Genomic DNA, 19,208 nt, shown 5'->3' with positions numbered 1-19,208 from the left:
AAATTGACATGTTTTGACACCACGCTGTTCTCTGATTGAAGTGTAATCGGAGCTCTGCACCAAATGCATTGTGGGTGTTCTCCAGACATGATCCTATCTTCTCTTACTTCAATCTGGTCTGCAGCAAATTGACAAATAATACCAGGATATCGCATTGCTTCTATCACTATACCTCAACATTTAGCTCTCTAACACACACACACACACACACACACACACATACACACACACACACACACACACACACACACACACACACACACACACACACACACCGACACACACACACACACACACACACACAGCACTAATCGATTGGGGCCACTTGCTGGTTCATGGGGTTCATCGTCTAGGACTTTTTGTGTGTTTGTGTGAGAGAGTGAGTGTCCACACCCAGCTGTGTGTGTGAGAGTGAGTGTCCACACCCAGCTGTGTGTGTGTGTTGTGAGGGAGGTGGTGTGACAGGTAAGTCCATCGCTTTCCCTCAGACATCCACTTCTTTAATATTCTCCTCCTTCCCTCGCCTCCACTGACTCACACTGTGAAATACAGAGAGAAAAGAGACAAGCAGAGAAAGAAATGAGAGACATCTCAAAGACTTTGTGGGAACCACAGAGGGAAGTATGCGCATCTTCTTACGGGGAAAAAGGAGAAAATATAACAGTGTAAAAGTGAGAAGGAAGTAAAAAGAAAGCGAGAAACAGATAGGGAGAGGGAGAAACTTAAGTTGTTCTCTGGCAGCTTAATTATATCACACTCAGTGCTCAGCAGGAATAAAATAGGCACTTCTGCATGTTTGTATCTGTAACTACACACACACACACACATTTTTTCATCATTTACGCTGGTAGAATACGTACATTTACATGCAAACATCAAAGGAATGACTGCCAGCCAGTTGGTATGGCTGTATCTTCACATCCAAATGATCGTGATAGGCTCACACTCACTGTTCACTGAACAGCTGTACAGATACACACACACACAAAAGTGGTCAACTCTTCACCACAGGGTAATTGTGCCACTCTGCAGTGAGACAATAGCCACCGAGTCACTGTAATAAAAACAATGTGGGAGAGGACTTGTGTTGCATGAATGTAAAAGAGCAAATGTAATCATAAAAATGTAATTTTAATCAGCTGCAGACAGCTGTCTTTTGCTGAGATTTATAGGAATGAATGACACCAGTAACACATACCTGATACAACATATGTGGAATACAAAAGCTATTGAAACTACACTGAGCTAATATAGTTGTAACCTCTGCACGTGTGTGTGTGTGTGTGTTTTCATGTTTTTTTCCTGATGTATGATTGTATTTGATTATTTGAAATCAATGTGACTTATCTTGCATATAAGTCCTGTAGTGCTTATTTCCATTGTCTCCTATTATCTCAAGCATTCCTGGCAGTCTCCCTGTCGTGGTGGCCTCGACACTGTGGAGCAGACACTGGTGTGTTTATCTGTAATAAAATAATAATCAGTAACTTAGTCTCTCCTTCCTTTCTTGTTTTCTCCCTCACAGACCTCGACTCCAGGCCCAGAGGAAATTTGCCCAGTCACAGCCTAACTCACCCAGCACGACGCCTGTCAAGGTGGCTGACCCAGGCATCCTGAACACTGCCCTAGCTGCCACTGTGCCCTCCACATCCCTGTCATCACTCTCCTCTTCGTCCCTGTCCTTGTCCATTCAGGACCTGTCCAGACGCAAGCCCAAGACGGAAGACTTCCTCACCTTCCTTTGCCTCAGAGGTAAGCAGCAGCAGAAGCAGAGCAGATGGAGACTTAATTACATGCAGTTCCTGCAAACAGCGTTCTACACGGAAGGGATGTTGTTGAACAAGCAGGCTGCAGATCTCTCTTGCTGTAGAGGTTTTTTTTACGAGTCCAGGGCACGGGTCTATGCTAGAAAGCCAAACTAAATATTACCTACGAGGCTGGGCAGCAATTTGCTACTCTTTAGCTGTTTCTGGATAGGTCTGCACTATGTAAGCTTCTACTAGCTTTTTCACACCCAGCATTTCTAAGACCTGTCATACAGTATGTGTGGCCCCGGCACTTGTATTGTCAGGCTGACAGGCTGGATCGTCTCATATGATGGGAAACCTGAACTGTGGTTAACCACTTTGCTCTGCTCCTTTTTTTAAATGCTCACGCACTTAAAGATGCATACACAAGTAATTCAAGAGCCCATATAGTAAGTTTTGTTAAGGTTTTGATCAACCCTCCATCCACTCATATACACACACACATAATTGCACACACATACTACAAATAACATAACTGCTAGGCTAAGATTATCCCGTATTTCATCAGCTTACACATCTCCCCCTCCTACCTTTCAACAAGTATCTGTCTGTTTAACACCCTGCCTATCACCCCCTACCACAGCAGCTGTTCATGCATATAGTACTCGCACGGTCACACCCCGCATTACAAACACGACACAGGTTCATTGACACTATGTAGCACCTTCAATGTCAAATGAACTGTAAACACCATGGCAGAGTAATTAGCAGCAGTGTTTTGCGTGCGTGCGTGTGCGTGTGACACTGTTTATTCGGATTGTCTCGACTTTGAAAAGTATTTGGGTTAAGTGCATGTGCGGCCCGTTCTCTCTTCTTCGTGGAGATTCATGTTACTTATGATCTATGCTCTGCTGGCCAAGACACAGCAAAAGTTTCCTTTCTGCTACAGTTTCAAGAACAAAGACCCACGAACAAACCCAAAACACTGTACAAAGAGAGAGACATTTAAGATATAACATTGACAAAACGAGAGTGAATAAGAAACGAAAGAGGGTCGCTGTGAAGGAAACAGGCCTCATGTGTGCTTTCTAAAATTCTCTCTATTAATATCTCTATTAAAATTGCATTTTTAATGAAAAATATAAATTGCTTGCTCCACTACACTACATAAAAGCACACTTATACATGAGATGAGGACCCTGTCACAAAATAAATCATAAGCTTTAGCTAACATTCACACCTAACATTCATCATCCGTTTTCTCATGAAATTTGAAGGGAGAGGGAGTGACACATTCAAGGCCTGAATAATGAAGAAAAGTTTAGGATCCTTTTCTCAAACAACCTTGGTCGTGACTTTTCTTCGCTATCTCCATTTGATCCTTTGTTAAATATCCCACTCAGGTTTTTGCTAAACGTGTCCTTGCAACCAGAATTAACTCATTTGGAAGACAAAAGCCCTCGCTTCAGATTAATTTAATGTTATCATCATTAACCTCTGCCCATCTCACAAAGTAGGCTAAAGACTCAGGAGAGGCAAATTTTGATTTGAGTCTGTGATGGCTATGCGACGCTATTCTGACGAGAGTCCTCCCATTATGGAATGTCATTTTAACCTTACAGGGCTCATTCAAGAACGTATAATTGGTGGTTGCTAAAACCAACGGAAGCCTTTGGTGAGAGGGATTTTGATTTGCATATATAGGCCAGGATGTTACATAGGCTAATGATATAATGTCCCATATACTTTGAAATAGAGATTATTCTGAGCTCTGGGTGCTAAACCAACCCCACCCTTACATGTGGAGTGGTAGACTAATGAGGTGTAGGTGGCTGGTCCTGACTCAGTTTTGCTCCTTTCTCCCTTTATAATTAAGGTTAGGAATGGTGCATTGCAAGCTGTGTGTGTGTGTGTGTGTGTGTGTGTGTGTGTGTGTGTGTGTGTGTGTGTGTGTGTGTGTGTGTGTGTGTGTGTGTGTGTGTGTGTGTGTGTGTGTGTGTGTGTGTGTGTGTGTGTGTGTGTGTGTGTGTGTGTGTGTGTGTGTGTGTGTGTGTGTGTGTGTGTGTGTGTGTGTGTGTGTGTGTGTGTGTGTGTGTGTGTGTGTGTGTGTGTGTGTGTGTGTGTGTGTGTGTGTGTGTGTGTGTGTGTGTGTGTGTGTGTGTGTGTGTGTGTGTGTGCTAATTTTAGAGCTAGGCTGCTAAGCTAACGATTGAATGGTTTTCCATTGGGCTTTTTCCACTCTGCCGCTCCCTGCTTTACTGCTGTATTTATAGAACCAGTTTAGCTTTGTGTGTCTGCTCCATGTGAGGGTGACATTTGGTAAGGGACCCTTACCAAGAGAACAACATGGCAGAATGTCAGCAGAGCCCTTGAGGTTGTGTGTCAGTCAGTGAGTGAGTGCGTGTGTGTGTATGTGTTCAAGCGTGTGCGTAAGTGCAAATCCACACTCGCCACAGAAGTTGCCCATTCTGCTTATCTCAACGTGTGCCCCGCCATCGTTAGCGTCCAAGGTATATGACCAGACACAGCCCACAAGGACAACCGCGTTAGCGCGGTTAATCTTTTCAAACGGACTCAAGTCTTTGATATCGTCTTAAACCCCCAAATCCCCTTTAAGATTGGGATACATGTCTCTGTGATGATCTGACCGCCACACACATTAGGCGGTTTCATGTCAGCTACCAAAAGGCCTCTGACAGGATCTCTAGCTATGTCATTGAAGTCTCTATTCCATCATCTCCCTAATTCTTTCTTTTCAATTTGATTTTGACTCAGTTTTTTTTCTCGATGAAAACGGGACATTTAGTGACATTTCTATCCTAAACCCTATCAGTGGGGATTTCTGGGATCTGTCCCAGGTCAAACGTTCACAATGTGTAAATACACACACACACCCACTCAGTGTTTGCTTTTCTTATCTGGTAAACATTACGTATCAACCCCAAAGGCTTCTATCCATCACTCTGACAGCTACATAAAAGCAGTTAAAACATGAAGGATTTGAAGCTGTAAAGCTGCAGCAACAAAAAAAGAAACACATGTTGTGAAAGCTGAAATCACGTGTCACTCCTTATTGTGAAATCACAACTAAATTTCCCATCATTCTGCATGTTGCTCGCGCACCTTTGCATCCAATCAGACTTCCTAATTGATGACATCTTATTCTTTTCAATCCGGCTCCCGGCTGCTGCTGGTGGTGGCGATGTTGTTGCTGTATCCGAGGAAATAATTCTGATGCAAGGTGGGAGTAACTGGACAGAAGTGAAAAAACAAGATTTCTGTCTACTGTATGGAAGAATGCACACCATGTATGCTCACCACCCACACTGTCTGTGGTTTATATTCTGTATTTATCTCACTGCTCATCTCTTTCTCCTGCAAACACACATCCCCTCGCATACACACACAAACTGAATGTTCAGTCCTTGCCTGTGCTCTCAGAATGGTGTTTATGTGTGGTCCAGGCCTGTAGTTGCGCTGTTTATATCCATGAAGAAAGCCATTTGGGTGGTAGCCAGACAGTCTGCCTCTGGCGGTGTCTGCCTCTGGTAACCCAGTGGGTGTAGTGCTGCTGTTGGAAGGGAGGAGGCAGCACTGAGAGGAGCAGACTGAATAGAGTCAGATCGATGTGCTCAGTGTTGGCCTGCTCCAGGTTTTCCAAGGGTTTCATTCTGATTTAAGTAAACAGCACTATCTTTTGGAAACGATTGTTAACACCTATAAGTGGTATTTGTTTCTAAATTCGGTTAATTAAATGCCTTATTGGCGTGTGTGTGTGTGTGTGTGTGTGTGTGTGTGTGTGTGTGTGTGTGTGTGTGTGTGTGTGTGTGTGTGTGTGTGTGTGTGTGTGTGTGTGTGTGTGTGTGTGTGTGTGTGTGTGTGTGTGTGTGTGTGTGTGTGTGTGTGTGTGTGTGTGTGTGTGTGTGTGTGTGTGTGTGTGTGTGTGTGTGTGTGTGTGTGTGTGTGTGTGTGTGTGTGTGTGTGTGTGTGTGTGTTAAGAGCAAGGAATACTTGAGGAATAGTTTTGTGCATTTTCTCATATACACACACATGCACACAACCACAGTATACACCTTGACACTGATGAGATAAGAATAGATTAGGGAGTAAATGAATAAACGCCTGCACACACACTCCTGGAAATGAGTCTCTTACATAAGGAGTGGGATTTTCTTTGTAAGTGCGTGCGTGTTTGCCCCTCTGTGTGCCAGCGTGCATGTGCACCACTGCCGTGTTTACCTCTTTGCCCTCTGGGCTTTCTTCCATGCCCGCCAGCTCCAGTGTGGTGCCTCTCTCAGGTTCAGCGAGTCCAGTTTCTCTGCTCTGCTTACATAACCTCCCAGCCCTGACCTAGTGAACCAAAGACCTCAGATTCCAAGTACGTGATTATACTCAGGAGGCAAATGTGGACTTTTTTCCTACGCTTTTTTTTTAAAGAAAAGACTGCCAATCCTGGGAACAGTGCTACAATCTTTGTAGCTAGATTGTTTGACTTGATTTTGTTTGATGGTATTTTTATTGCTTGAGAATCTCGCTTAACTAGAAGCACATTTTCACTCCTGGGAATAGGATTTCAAGTCCGACAGCTACTCAAGTGCATTGCTGCTGTGACAAGTGAATTTCCCTCAGGGATGAGGTACTTTTCTTACTCTCTAATGTTTGATTGCTATTTGATTAAAGCCTGGAAACTGTATGGGTAGAGTTTTGACTTGCCTGTCACTCATGATGCTGGGCAGAAGTTAGTGGCAGTGCAACACCGACTGATTCTGCATTCTCCTCCAAGAGCAGAGCCACTGTTTGTGGGGTTAATTGTTTTGCTGACATCAAGGAATGTCAATTGGAGACATAATCCCTAATCCTCTCTCAGTCTCTCTGTTTCTCCCCTAGTGTTTTGGCAGAGCTCAGCTGCAGGAGATAACTTTTCCTCTTCACACAAGAGAACCTAGATTTGACTCTGACCTTCCCTTTAAAAACAGCTCTCACACTTCCTGTGCACACACGTGGCACTTTGTTGTAAGTCAGCAACATGTCCACATGTCCCTGTTGCAGCTAAACCCTTCTGATTGACTGTTTAAATTGTCCTCATTGTTTCAGTTCCAGTAAAGGGGACAAAAGAAGGGTAGCAAGAGAATGGAGGGTTTGTAATTACCCCCCCCCCCCCACACACACACACACACACACACACACACCCAAGAGCCCTGTTAAAAATGACAATCCTAATAGATTCTTTCAGACCTAATTATGATTTGTCTGCGGTCGGAATGAGGTGGAAGAAAAGATGGTATAATTGGGGGATTGGGCTTGAGCCCTGTTTGAGGTCTCTGCGAAGGACTGGGTTATTTTTTTTTTTTTTCACCACGTGTAAATGTGGGTGCATGTGCATTCACGTGTGTGTTTTCTAGGAGGTGATGGATTGGGGTTCTCTGGTTTTGCAGCCACACACGTAGTCGGGATGCCAGCGGTCGGTATCGGATATATATCTGTTTGACAGACTGGCTCTGTGTGTCTGTCTTTGTTTGTGTCCTCTCCTTTCTCAATCTCTCCAAAATCCTAGACAGTCTTTTTTTTTTTCTTAGATCTTGAATATATTAGAGAATACTGTTTTCTTCTACCATTCTGCTTCTTTCTGCAGCTTTAAAAAAAGAAACAATTCCTTCTGGCTCTTATTTTCTGCTCCATCTCTCTGCCTCTTTGCGCTTTCTACCTCTCTTACTATACCTCTGAGAACCGTGTTGAATGCATTTATTCTTAAATCCCGAACCTTATCCTGTTAAACCGGCTCCCAGAAGGACATAGGTACTGTATAGGTACACCAACACACTTCCTCTGATGTATTTGAACATTTTCATCTCCACTTCCCCCCCAAAAAACACACACTCCTCACTCCATTTCTGCTCCCGGGTGCCCCTGTGGTCTGTTTGCCATTGGCCCTCTGACCCCTGTTCAGAGCAGTAAATTACAGCCATTTAGCTAATGAAGCAAGTCATTAGAAGCTGATTGGGTCAGTGTGTGTGCTGCCTCTGTGTGTTTGTTTGGTCTAAGAAAGGAGCATTTGCTCTTTCGCCAAGCTAAACAAGATGTGTGCGTGCGTGTGTGTGTGTGTATGTGTGTGTGTGTGTGTGTGTGTGTGTGTGTGTGCGCGCATCTGATGGTTTGTGTGTGCGCTGCGGTCACCCAGTCTCCGCTGGTTGAAAGCCAGAAGATTGTACGTTGCTACATGGGTTCAACCACTTATAATTGTCTGCATCCCACTTCAGATGCTGTGTGCCAAGAAACCACAACATAAACACACACTGGACAGGGTTTATGGCTGCTTCTTTAACCAGATACTGTGTAAGAATCTACACCTGCTTGAAAAGACACAAACCTTACAGTTAATGTTGATTATATAAAAGACACATTTCACTTGTTATTGAACTGTTACTTTTTGCCCAACATATTTCCTTTAGAAGCTGAAGAGAGCAGGTAAAACACCAGTATTAACTCTTCAGGGAATCTGCTGCTACTACATATTTTTTGTTTCTCTCCAGCTCTCTGAGGAGATAATTAGAAACTGGCAGAGCTGCGGAGTGAAAAGTGTGATCCAAGGAACAACCAGATTTATTATTACTAGGCTCTATTTTTTTAGTGTGTGAAAAAGCTTTGATAAGAGGATGACATTTAAACAAAGCTTTTAAAAATAAATTTAATGTGACATGTGGTAACCACAGGACCCGACTGGCAGATAATAGTTGTTTACTTTAAAATAAAAATGAACCTATGTTCAAAGCTATAAGTGTAAGCTTATGCTTTAGGACTAATGGTTTCAATATGCTTATTACTGTATGTTCTCATCATAAAAGAAGAAAGTAATGTATCGAATATATCATTTAAGAGCAAGAATGTTCTAGCTTTCGTGCGGACGTTCTATTCTTTACCAGCCACGACAGCAACGCTCCTATTGTTTTCAGTGTGTGTGTGTGTGTGTGTGTGTGTGTGTGTGTGTGTGTGTGTGTGTGTGTGTGTGTGTGTGTGTGTGTGTGTGTGTGTGTGTGTGTGTGTGTGTGTGTGTGTGTGTGTGTGTGTGTGTGTGTGTGTGTGTGTGTGTGTGTGTGTGTGTGTGTGTGTGTGTGTGTGTGTGTGTGTGTGTGTGTGTGTGTGTGTGTGTGTGTGTGTGTGTGTGTGTGTGTGTGTGTGTGTGTGTTGGGGGGCGCGCATTGCCCTACCACTTTATGCCCCTGTCTTGATTTGGCATTACGGCTTTAGTCATCCCATCTCAAGATGGTCTCTAGAATTGACTTATTTTATTCTGCAGGCTGTATGCTATTTAAAGGGGACATACTGTGTTCATTTTCAGGTTTATACTTGTATTGTTGTGTTCTAGTAGAACATGTTTAAATGCTTTAATGTTCAAAAAACATATAGTCTGTCTCTTATATAGTTGTGACATCACACCGTGCAGAATCCAAGTTAAACTTGGTGTAATGTTTTCCCCTTTGTCATTAAGAAAGCCCAGTGACAGGCTGTCACTGAGGGTATCCTCACATACACACTTGCACACAAATGTTTCCAAGCCAAGCTCCATTGTCCACTTCCAGTGTAAACGTGTTTGTATCATATTGATTGGAAAACGATAGTTACTAAACATACATTTGTTCTCTTCAGTCTAAAACCTACTGTTCAAATAGAGACCCTGTAAACTATTGACGTTTTGCTGCTAATCTTTAAAATTATTTTTGTCATACTTGTGTTATCTCTTTATTTTTATTAAGCCATTTAATATGGTATTGGATGTGTAAAATTCAAGACAAGTATTCAGCACCCTGCAAAACAGGAGTGCTAATTAAATAATTGGCTTGGCTAATTCTTAATTCACTGTGTGTAATTTTAAGTGCTCTGTATAGCGTAATGTAGGCTAGTTAAATTCAGCCTATTTTTCAGAGGCTTAACATTATTTTAATTGACATATAACTGTGCATTGCTTCCCATTAATGCCCTTTAAACACTGTGGCCCTTAAAAGGGTAATAAAAACCCCAGTAGTTGCTCATGGTATGCAATCGATTTGTAAAGGATTCATAAAATCCAGTGTTTCCTGCTCATAAACAACCAGATTTAATCAAAGCTATGAGGATTTTACATAACCACACACTCTAGTTAACTATAAATCAACAATCACAAGCACACAGATAAAACACTTAGAAACCTAATTGTACAGATCAAAAATTATATTATATTTTTTACCCACCTTTTACAGACACACACACACACACACACACACACACACACACACACACACACACACACACACACACACACACACACACACACACACACACACACACACACACACACACACACGCTTCCATTATGGATGGAGGGTCTGTTTTCTTCATGTTTCTCTCAGCAGTACATAGCTAACAATAAAGAGTCAGCTGTGTTGCCCATTGCGCATACTGCATGTATAGGGCAGGTTTATGTTTGCAGAAATGTTCTTTTTCCTTCTGGCCTTGCGTAGCTCCTCTGGTGAAGGTCAATTCTAGATGCTATATGTAAAAACAAACCAGCAATGAAATGTTCTCCTGGTCTGTTGTTTTATCCGTGGCAAAGATCAGCCTATTGCTGAAAATATTTCTATGTTTCTGGAAGTACACTGAGGCAAATCCCAAGTTATTTACAACTGTGCCTGTGTACGTATATTGGACCAGCTGTTTGCACACTGATTTACGAGTGCAACATTATGAGATTTAATAACATAGCTTTGGGCTTTATGACCTTTTATGAGAGTGTGTGTCTACATTCAGCTAACTGAGGTAACATTATAGGCTATCCACTGCCAAACACCATTTACCTCATTCTAGCACGTAGTGAGCTAGATTTCTCAGAGATGACAATGAAAGTGATTGAGTGTGACAGAAAAAGCAAAGAGAGGGAACGTCGGCTTTCTTCTGCAATAGGGGGGAGAGATTGACAGTAATCCGGTTTGGAAGAGTGAAAGCGGCAGATTTGGGATTAGCTCAGCAGTGACTCTTGGTTTTCTAAAGTAACTCTTTTTTCAGAGTTTGATATTTGAGCGCATGTACAGTATATATGTCTCAATAAAACTGTCAACATCGAGATTCTCTGTGGAAAGACGACCTGTTTCATACTCCCAGTGCTCTGGCTTCAGTATAAGAATATGTTGCAAGTCATCCCCTCCCTTTTCTACACTGCATGTAGTAATTCCACAGATATCCCTAAAACCACTACGACTACTGATGTCTTTCAGTGATATTTTCAAAACATTAGCCTGTTCCCATGAACATATTTTGTGTATTTTTGAAACTTCCTCATATCAAATTTTGTCGAACTTTCAAATTAGTTCTGACACAGCAAACACTTAACTTTCGAGTGCTCAGCTGTTTCCGCGCTGTGTCTTGTCAAATATTCTCATAACGTGTCTTTGTCTCCTCACAGCATGAAACATGCCGACTTAATTCCTGAAGACCTCTTTGCATTTTTCTCTCATAGATGCGTTAGATGACCGCAGGGATTTGTTATGTTTCCGGTTAGCTTGATTCAGACACAGCATATTTGCTTTTCAAGTAAAGCTGTCATCGCTCTGCAAATCATTTGAACATTGTGCTGTGCATGTCCTTGATTATGTTTGTGTGTGTTAGTATGTGTGCGTGTGCAACAATGGAGCCGCTATGTGCAGAGCAGTTTACAAAGCATCAATAGGCCACCAGCTGGGATAACAACAGATGAAAAAACAGCAGCACAATCCCCATTATTCACAAACACCTGAACAACGTCTATTTTTACATTCATATTTCACGACTCACATATTGATGATGTTGATTCATCTGTAACGTCAAAGATTAGAATGACAAAGAAGATACTTTTTTTTGCATACATGGACAGCTGGGGGTCTCAGAATTTCAGTAAATCTGTGTTTTTCAGCGCCTTTTCTGTTTTTAAATTGTCTTTTTTTGTCTTTCTCTTTCTTTCTCCTCCTCTTCCCCCTATCCTATCTCTTATTCATCTCCCTCTCTGTGTCCCTTTCTTCTCCTTTCCTCCCCCTCTCTGCACTCAGGTTCATCGGCCCTGCCCAGCAACATGGCCTACTTCGGAAGCTCCCAGGAGGAGGAGGACTTGGAGGAGGATGACGAGGAGGAGGAGGAAGAGGTGAGGAACGGAGGTGGGATCCACTCTCACGGTGGGGGAAGCAACAGCCAAGCATCGGCCTCCTCCTCCTGCCACTCGACACCCCGCAAGGGCAAGCTCCCCGCCAGGCAGCCGCTCAACGGACATGGTAAGGACGGGACTTAAGCTTGGAAATAAACATGTATAAACTCCCTTCCTACATATTTCCAGAGCTTGATGGGAAATGTAGTCATGAATGGAAGCAGTTTTTTGCGAGAGATGGAATGTCGTTAACTGGTCTAAGGGACCAAAAAGATCCTGCCTGAGTTTACCGTCTGAGGAGGTAAAGTAGAGAAAAAGAGAGAAGAGGTGCAGGAGTGCCGCGTGTAGAGGTTGGAAGTGAGGTAAGAGAAAGAAAAGATGGGGCAATCTGAGGGAGGGAGAGAGAGGGATGAAGAGAGAGGTGAAGGGGAAAGGAAGAAGTAGAGTGAAGGACGATGCACCAGCAGAAAAACTAGAGAGAAATTGAAAGATCCATTTTGGAAAAAGGATTCAGAGAGAGTTAATGATGGAGAAATGCAACAGAGGAAAAGGAGGACCTCGGGCCAAACGGGAGCACAGGATGAGTCATGGGACAGAGGACAGAGTAGAAGTGCTTGTTCCTGTGTGTGTGTGTGTGTGTGTGATGCGAGCGATTTCCTACGTTTGCACTCCACTGCAGAGACAGGGGTAAGTCACATGGGATAGCACAGCAGCACATCAACTCTTTCCACCCCAATTAACACTTAGCTTGCTAAGCCCTAACAAGGTGTTTATGCACGCACTGCGACAGCTGGCCGGGGCCCTCGACACACACACACACACACACACACACACACACACACAGACACACACACGCACACGCAGGATATGTACACCCCTTGGGGCATGTAGACATTTGGATGAATACACATACACACACTCTTGTGCACAACGTTTAGAAAATTGCATGCATGCGACTGAGATCATGAGAACAGACTCTCCCAATCCCAAAATTGTACTTCAACTATAAAAAACAAGTATCTTATCAAATTACTTGTATTTGTCATCCATAATAAACAAGACTTGATTTGGATACAAATTGATAAGATGGATACTTTTCTTTGCGGTGTATATACTGGTTTTTTAAAGTGCTTTATAAATAAAGTTGGTATGTCATGGTATAAGGTAAAATTTCATAGAATCCAAAGTAGTGCTGCTAGACTTTATTTGTATTTTTATACAGAGCAATAGAGAAACGATTTTAACCTGGAGGCCCTCCCTCCCTGGCAGACATTGGAGGCATACTATCCTTCCCGGCCAGGCGTTTCCCCACAAAACAAGGGCTGGATTTCATTGCTCTTCCTTTTTGCCCTCCCTGACTCTCTCTCCTCCCCTCCGTAGTCTGTAGAACTCGCCGCCAGAAAGGTTCAAAAGGTTAACGCTGTGCTGAGCTCTTTCCTCTGTCATCCTCTCAAGTGGAATGTGGAGGAGGAAAGAGACAGAAGAGAGACTGCTGGGATTACGAGAGGAAGAGGGAGAAAGGTCCATAGATTTACTTGAACTGAACTCTCGCAGAAGACAGCGTCTATCCCCCCTAAAACACACACAGATACATTTACTTCTCTCTCATTCTTTCATGAACACGTGTGGCTGCGGCTTGAAACTGTACATATGCACGTATCTGCATGAGTAGCACGAACAGTAGGATAGTGAAACCTGTTTGAACAAATCCAGGCTTGTTGTGTACATGAGGACAGCTTAGTCTCCTTTCTTATCTTGTACACCAACATTGTTTGCAAAGCAGCTCGGCGCCTTCACTGTGATATGCTAAATAAATAGATAAGAAGGAAATTGGCAGATATACTTTGTAGAGGACAATAGGGATGAGGGGGTTAAGGACACTGAAACAGACGTTTACACACATAGGTGCGCACATACTATCAAGCCTGGGTCATTGCTTCAGTGTTAAGACAGTGTTTGTGCTGTGTTGGGTATCAGGCACACACACACACACACACACACACACCTCAGTACATTTTGCGGTTTTAAGATTGGTGTCAAATGTGACACTTTAATACGCAGCGTGGACCAGTCTCCAGCAGGAGCAAGGTTCCATATATGGGCTCTGGAGGCGGAGGAGGGGGATAGCGGTCAAGAAAGAAGGTGAAATAGAATTAGTGAATGAGACACACAGTGTATTCTGGGAGGTAAAGAGGGACAGGAAAGGCTCTACATTGTAGGCGATTCATCAGAACTCCGTCTCTCCGCTTCTCCCTCCCACTCGGCCTTGTGCCATGTTGACATAGCTAAATTAAACAGCTTTTATTGGGCTCCGTTTCTTGCTTAGCTTACTACTCAAAATGTCAGGATTTCTCTCATTTTTCACAGAGCCGAGGGGGGCCCGGGAGACTCGCAGACACTCACTTGTGGTCATGAGTAGATACACAAATACAGCACAGCACATGCATACTTCTGCAGACAGAAACATGCACTGATGCTCAAAAATGTGTGTGCACACGTGTGCGTCACAGCCTCCTGTTCTTTCTGTACAGCCTGTTGATATTAAGACACAATGAAACTTTAAATTGAGGCTTATGAAAAGTCCGAAAGAGCTAATGAACATGCATGTTAATTGCCTCACTCCCATTTGACTCATCCCCGGGGGCTTATGCAGTATAGGTTCATTTTGAACAAGTTCATTGACTCGTACTATAAAGACTTTTTTATACACCTTAAATCATGCATATTTTACTGATTGGGGGCTATATGTTAGCCAAAACCCTGTCACTCCGATGTTTGTGCAGGGTTTTCCACTTGGTCGTCGTGGTTTGGGTTTCAAGGGGGGAATTTATGCCATTCTGCACTGGGGGGGTATTAAGACTTATGTCCACACATTGGCATAGGTAGGTAGATGGGAGTCTGAAAAAACATAGTATATTTCCTGGGGTATTTATGCCTTGCTACCTGATGGGAACTTTCCACAGTGTCTTGTTTTCTTTACAGTGGCGTACTTGTTTATTTCATTTATTTACCTTTGACTTGCACACATTAGGAATGAGGTTGAAGAACATATATATATATATATTTATTTATTTATTTATTTATTCCCTAATGTCAGCAGGGAATCAAAGCTAAGCTTTAGTGCAGCAGAGTCTGACATGTTGCTGCACTCCCAGCAGAGCCCTGTAACTAAGAGCAACCTGAAGGTCTCTCCATTATTTTCACGTAGTATATAAAGGCTATTTCATATACTGGGTGCAAAACTAAAACCAGTTAGCTTCATCTATGACCACTGGTCTAGAAATAGTACTGTATTACTGCCTAATTTGGCTCTAAAAATTGAACATGTAAAATCATATCCACAATTTCTTCTTAAAACCATTCCTACTAAATGTCCATTCAGCTAATTCCAGATCAAATTTTCTAAGATTCTGAATATCCACTTACAAACAAGCTAATAAGAGATCTGTCCTTAATTGTCCTTTGATTCTCCCATATTAATTAAGAACCATAAAAGCCCACCTGATCCTTCTGTTTCTCCCTTGCAGTTTTCAACAGCCACGGTAAAGCAGGGACCAGGGAGAGTCCAAGGCCCAAGGCAGGAACTCAAGGCAGGGACACGCCCGCCCCGCCGCTGCCACCTCCTCCGCCTCCTCCTCCGCCCCTCCTGAGGGAGCGCAGTGAGCGGGCAGAGGCACGGGAGCACGCGAGGGAGCAGCAGGCCCTGGCCAGCAGTAGAGGCTCAGTCAACGGGCTGCCACCGAGGAGAGTTGCTGAGGAGCTACGCAAACAGGTACTGTTTGGACGGCCGTATTGGAATTTCATAGCTGTAACGTGTTAAATATCACATAGAATAGAAAAGGATGAAAGCATTTCTATAGCTTCCCCGGGCGAGATTGGAAAATGTGACTGTAGCATGCAGGGAAAGTATTTCTGCAGCAGGTGAACGGTTTGCATTATCTGTGTTATACCGGAGATACCAGAGAATATTCTTCATTAATATGCTTGAGGTGCAGCATGCTTCTTTGGCTATTATGCCCATTTGAAATCCTCCCCTCTCTTGACTCTTGTTTTTTATTTAACCATCCGTCACATCCTCTTTTTGTATCCTTCTCTCAATTATTTCTCCTAACTACTCCTGTGCCTTTCTGGTCTCCCTCCTCTACTTTCTTTTTATTGCTGATTTTCCTCTTCTCCTCTCCTCTCCTCTCCTCCATTGTGTCTGGCAGAGTAATGATCGTGTTTTGGCCTGCCGTGACTGAAGCTATATATAGTAGTGCTGGCTAGGGGCTGTGAAAGCCTGTCTTCCTCTCTGTGGCATTTAGCAGGTTTCAAGGAACCCCACAAAGTAAAAGAAAGAGAAAGAGATGGAAGAAAGGGGGCAGAGGTGGCTTAAGTCAGAAAACTGGCATTGATCACATTGGCTACTGAAGTGATTGTCTGCTGAGGCACCACATTTCATTCTCTTTCCTTTTCTCTCTCGTTCTGTATCTGTCTGCTCCCTTTGCTTACTTTCCCTTTCCTCCCCTACCTTTTCCTTCCTGTTGAATGGCACCCTTCTATACAGTGTTGTTGTTGTTGTTGTTGTTGTTGTTGTAAAGTGATGCCACTGATGTGGACTCAGGCATGTGCTTCAGCTTTTCAAGGTGGCTGGAGTTGTCCAGTAAAAACCACCAATGAATCTCAATGGGAGTGACCGCCTGCCAAGACAAACTTCATCCTCACTTGCTCCCTAGTCTTTGTTCTATCACTCTTTCTCTACCTCTTTCTTTTTTTCAATTTACTGTCAACACCCTACATGATTCTTCTGACTCCTCTCATGCTGCTCCGTTTTTTCCTGTTTTTTCCTGTTTTTTTTTTTACTCATGCGCTCTCATTCCACCTTTCTCTCGTTATATCCCAGGCTCTCTTTCACTCATTTTCTCTTCATGCTCCACACTCCCTCTCTGTCTCTGTTCCTGTGTCAAACAGATGGATCTTGCCCTTGACAACATGGCTCCAATCATTTGGAAGGATTAGTGTGTTTTTTTTTCTTTCTCCCACTTGCTCTCCCTTCAATTACCATGAACAGTATGTGCGTTAACCGTGTGTGTTGAAGACTCGCACACATTTATACACACGACCAACTGCGAAAATAAAGGCTAAGCCATATAAAAGGTTAAGTGATTATGTAGCCGTAAAACGAACTAGGGGTTGTGTGTGTAAAACCGAAGGGTAAAGGCATTATCATAATTCAATTCACTGTGATTCAGTTCTGCTTAATTTAATAGCGGCTTGTATCAACAAAATGCATGCGCTGTAACAGGACCTTTTTTTTATAAAACAATATGATTGTATCCATTTTAATTAAATAACAAGAGTGGGGATGTCAGCGAAGCACCTGCACACAGCAGCGTGCGCAGGTAGGGGTGTGCAGGGCAAACCGTTTAGCCAACTTGGCATCATTTGAAAAGGACTTTCTTGTGTAGTTGTTTGTCCTCAGCCATGCGTAAACCTCCCTCGTAATGCTGCGACATTTAAAAAATTACAGTTGATAACAAAGAATTAAATGCTCCGCTGTCATTTTGTGGCAAGCCTTTTGCACCAGCTCTTGTATGTTAGTTTATAACAGGGGTTTTGCCTAGCATGTGTTATAAGGGCCAGGCTGTAGTGACCTTTCTCTAGCTGTTTAAAAGTCAACCTGCCCAGGGCCGCATCGCATTGCTCCCTAATAAGACAGCAGAGGGAAAAGAAGGCTTAAGCCGGATTTATGCCTCGCCGTCGAGGTGTTCAGGCGGTCGCACCGTAAATGACTCCAGCATAGGAATTGATTTATAGTTCAGCGTAGTATTTAACCCTTTGATAGTCATCGCAACAACTGTAACACTTGATGGATGCGTTGCACGCTGTCGAGCCGTGTCATGCATTCATTATATACCCAAAGTTATGGTCTTCACATTATATCATTCCTCTGGTGATTGAGACCATCACGGTGAGGAGGAGGTTTGCAGTTGAAATGGTTTTTGCTAGAAAACACACAAACACACAAAAGAAAATTACTGGGCATTTCTTCGGCTTGCCACATTCACTTCGACAATCTCTATCAAAAACACGTCAAAAGAAAATCGCGGTTCTTGTAATCCCCACGTGTTTTCTCTTTGTTGCCCCGATGTGTAGTCACGTCTTTTTAAGAAGCTTCAACATCCTGACAAAGAAGGAGAGATCTGGCTGCGACCGAATGTGATTAAAATGTGCCCAACCTCTCCTGCGTCTCCCGCGATGCTTTGTCAGTCAGCATGGCTTTGCAAGGGTTAAACTTTTTCCTGTCTTCTTCTATCCTCTGGCTGGCCTTCTCTCGCTGTCTGTCTTTCTCTTTTTTCTGTCTCTCTCTCTCTCTCTCTCTCTCTCTCTCTCTCTCTCTCTCTCTCTCTCTCTCTCTCTCTCTCTCTCTCTCTCTCTCTCTCTCTCTCTCTCTCTCTCTCTCTTTTCTTCTTCTTGTTCTTCTTCTCAGGGTCGGCTCCTGCAGATGTTGCCTTTTAAAAATCTTCCTGCCAGGCCTCAGCTGGGCTATAGCAACACATGATGTCATCTAGACCCACCTCCCTCTCCCTCCCCTCCTCTTCCCTGCTCGCATGCGACCAAAATCCACTCCAGAACAGTCTCTGTCTGCCTGTGTGTGTGTGTGTGTGTTCTTTTTTTCCCCCATTGGCTTTATTGTCTTTCTAGTTCTGCTCTTCATCCTTCTTATTTCTGTTTGAATTCTTTTTTGCCAATGACTGTGAGCACAAGTGAACTTCCATATCCCTTCACACGTCTCTTTTGCTTTCTTCCCAGGCGAAGTTTATAAACTAGCTCCTGCCTCATATTTTCTCCTCTCATCATCACTCTCTTGCCATCGTCCTTTACCACCAGACCGAATAATTAAAGAGAGAAAAAGTGATGGAGATTTGCCCAGCTCCCCTGAAGAGAGCCGGTCCTCTGAGCCCCCATGTGGCAGGAAGCGGTCATGACAGTGTGTCTGAACAGTCAATTGCTTTGTCAGCAAACTGTGGCTGGAGAAATGATTACGGCATCCTTGTAACACTAAATAATCCGTCACATTAAACGTGTTCTTGATTTGGCTCAGGAAACAATCAAAAGTAGGTCAGTCTGAACTTTGTGAGATCACTTAAATAACAAGTAAAATGCCGACAACAGTGTGCAGCTTTTATGTGAGGAATGCACGTGTGGCACAAAAAAGTAGTGCTCTTTAGTTAGCGCTTTCTGTACACACTCTTTCAGTCTCCCATGTCCTCTCCTCATCCCTTTTCAACAGTGTGTGTGTGTGTGTATGTGTGTGTGCTAGTTGGAGGGGAAAG

General features: G+C 43.3%; 1 protein-coding gene across 2 annotated transcripts in view; it reads left to right on the top strand.

Annotated features, from left to right (window-relative positions):
• jarid2b (jumonji and AT-rich interaction domain containing 2b) overlaps positions 1-19,208 on the top strand; it is a 106,333-nt gene that overhangs the window by 75,124 nt on the left and 12,001 nt on the right. For both annotated transcript variants that reach the window (XM_083926152.1, XM_083926151.1), the window contains exons 4-6: positions 1,526-1,752; positions 11,801-12,019; positions 15,420-15,664. In XM_083926152.1, coding sequence (XP_083782278.1) covers positions 1,526-1,752; positions 11,801-12,019; positions 15,420-15,664 — 691 coding nt within the window. The remainder of the gene's footprint in view (positions 1-1,525; positions 1,753-11,800; positions 12,020-15,419; positions 15,665-19,208) is intronic.

The sequence above is a fragment of the Echiichthys vipera genome (genome assembly GCF_963691815.1).
Source record: "Echiichthys vipera genome assembly, chromosome: 13".
NCBI lineage: Eukaryota > Metazoa > Chordata > Actinopteri > Perciformes > Trachinidae > Echiichthys > Echiichthys vipera.
Note: the sequence above shows the minus strand (reverse complement) of the source record. Positions and strands in the feature narration are given on the sequence as shown.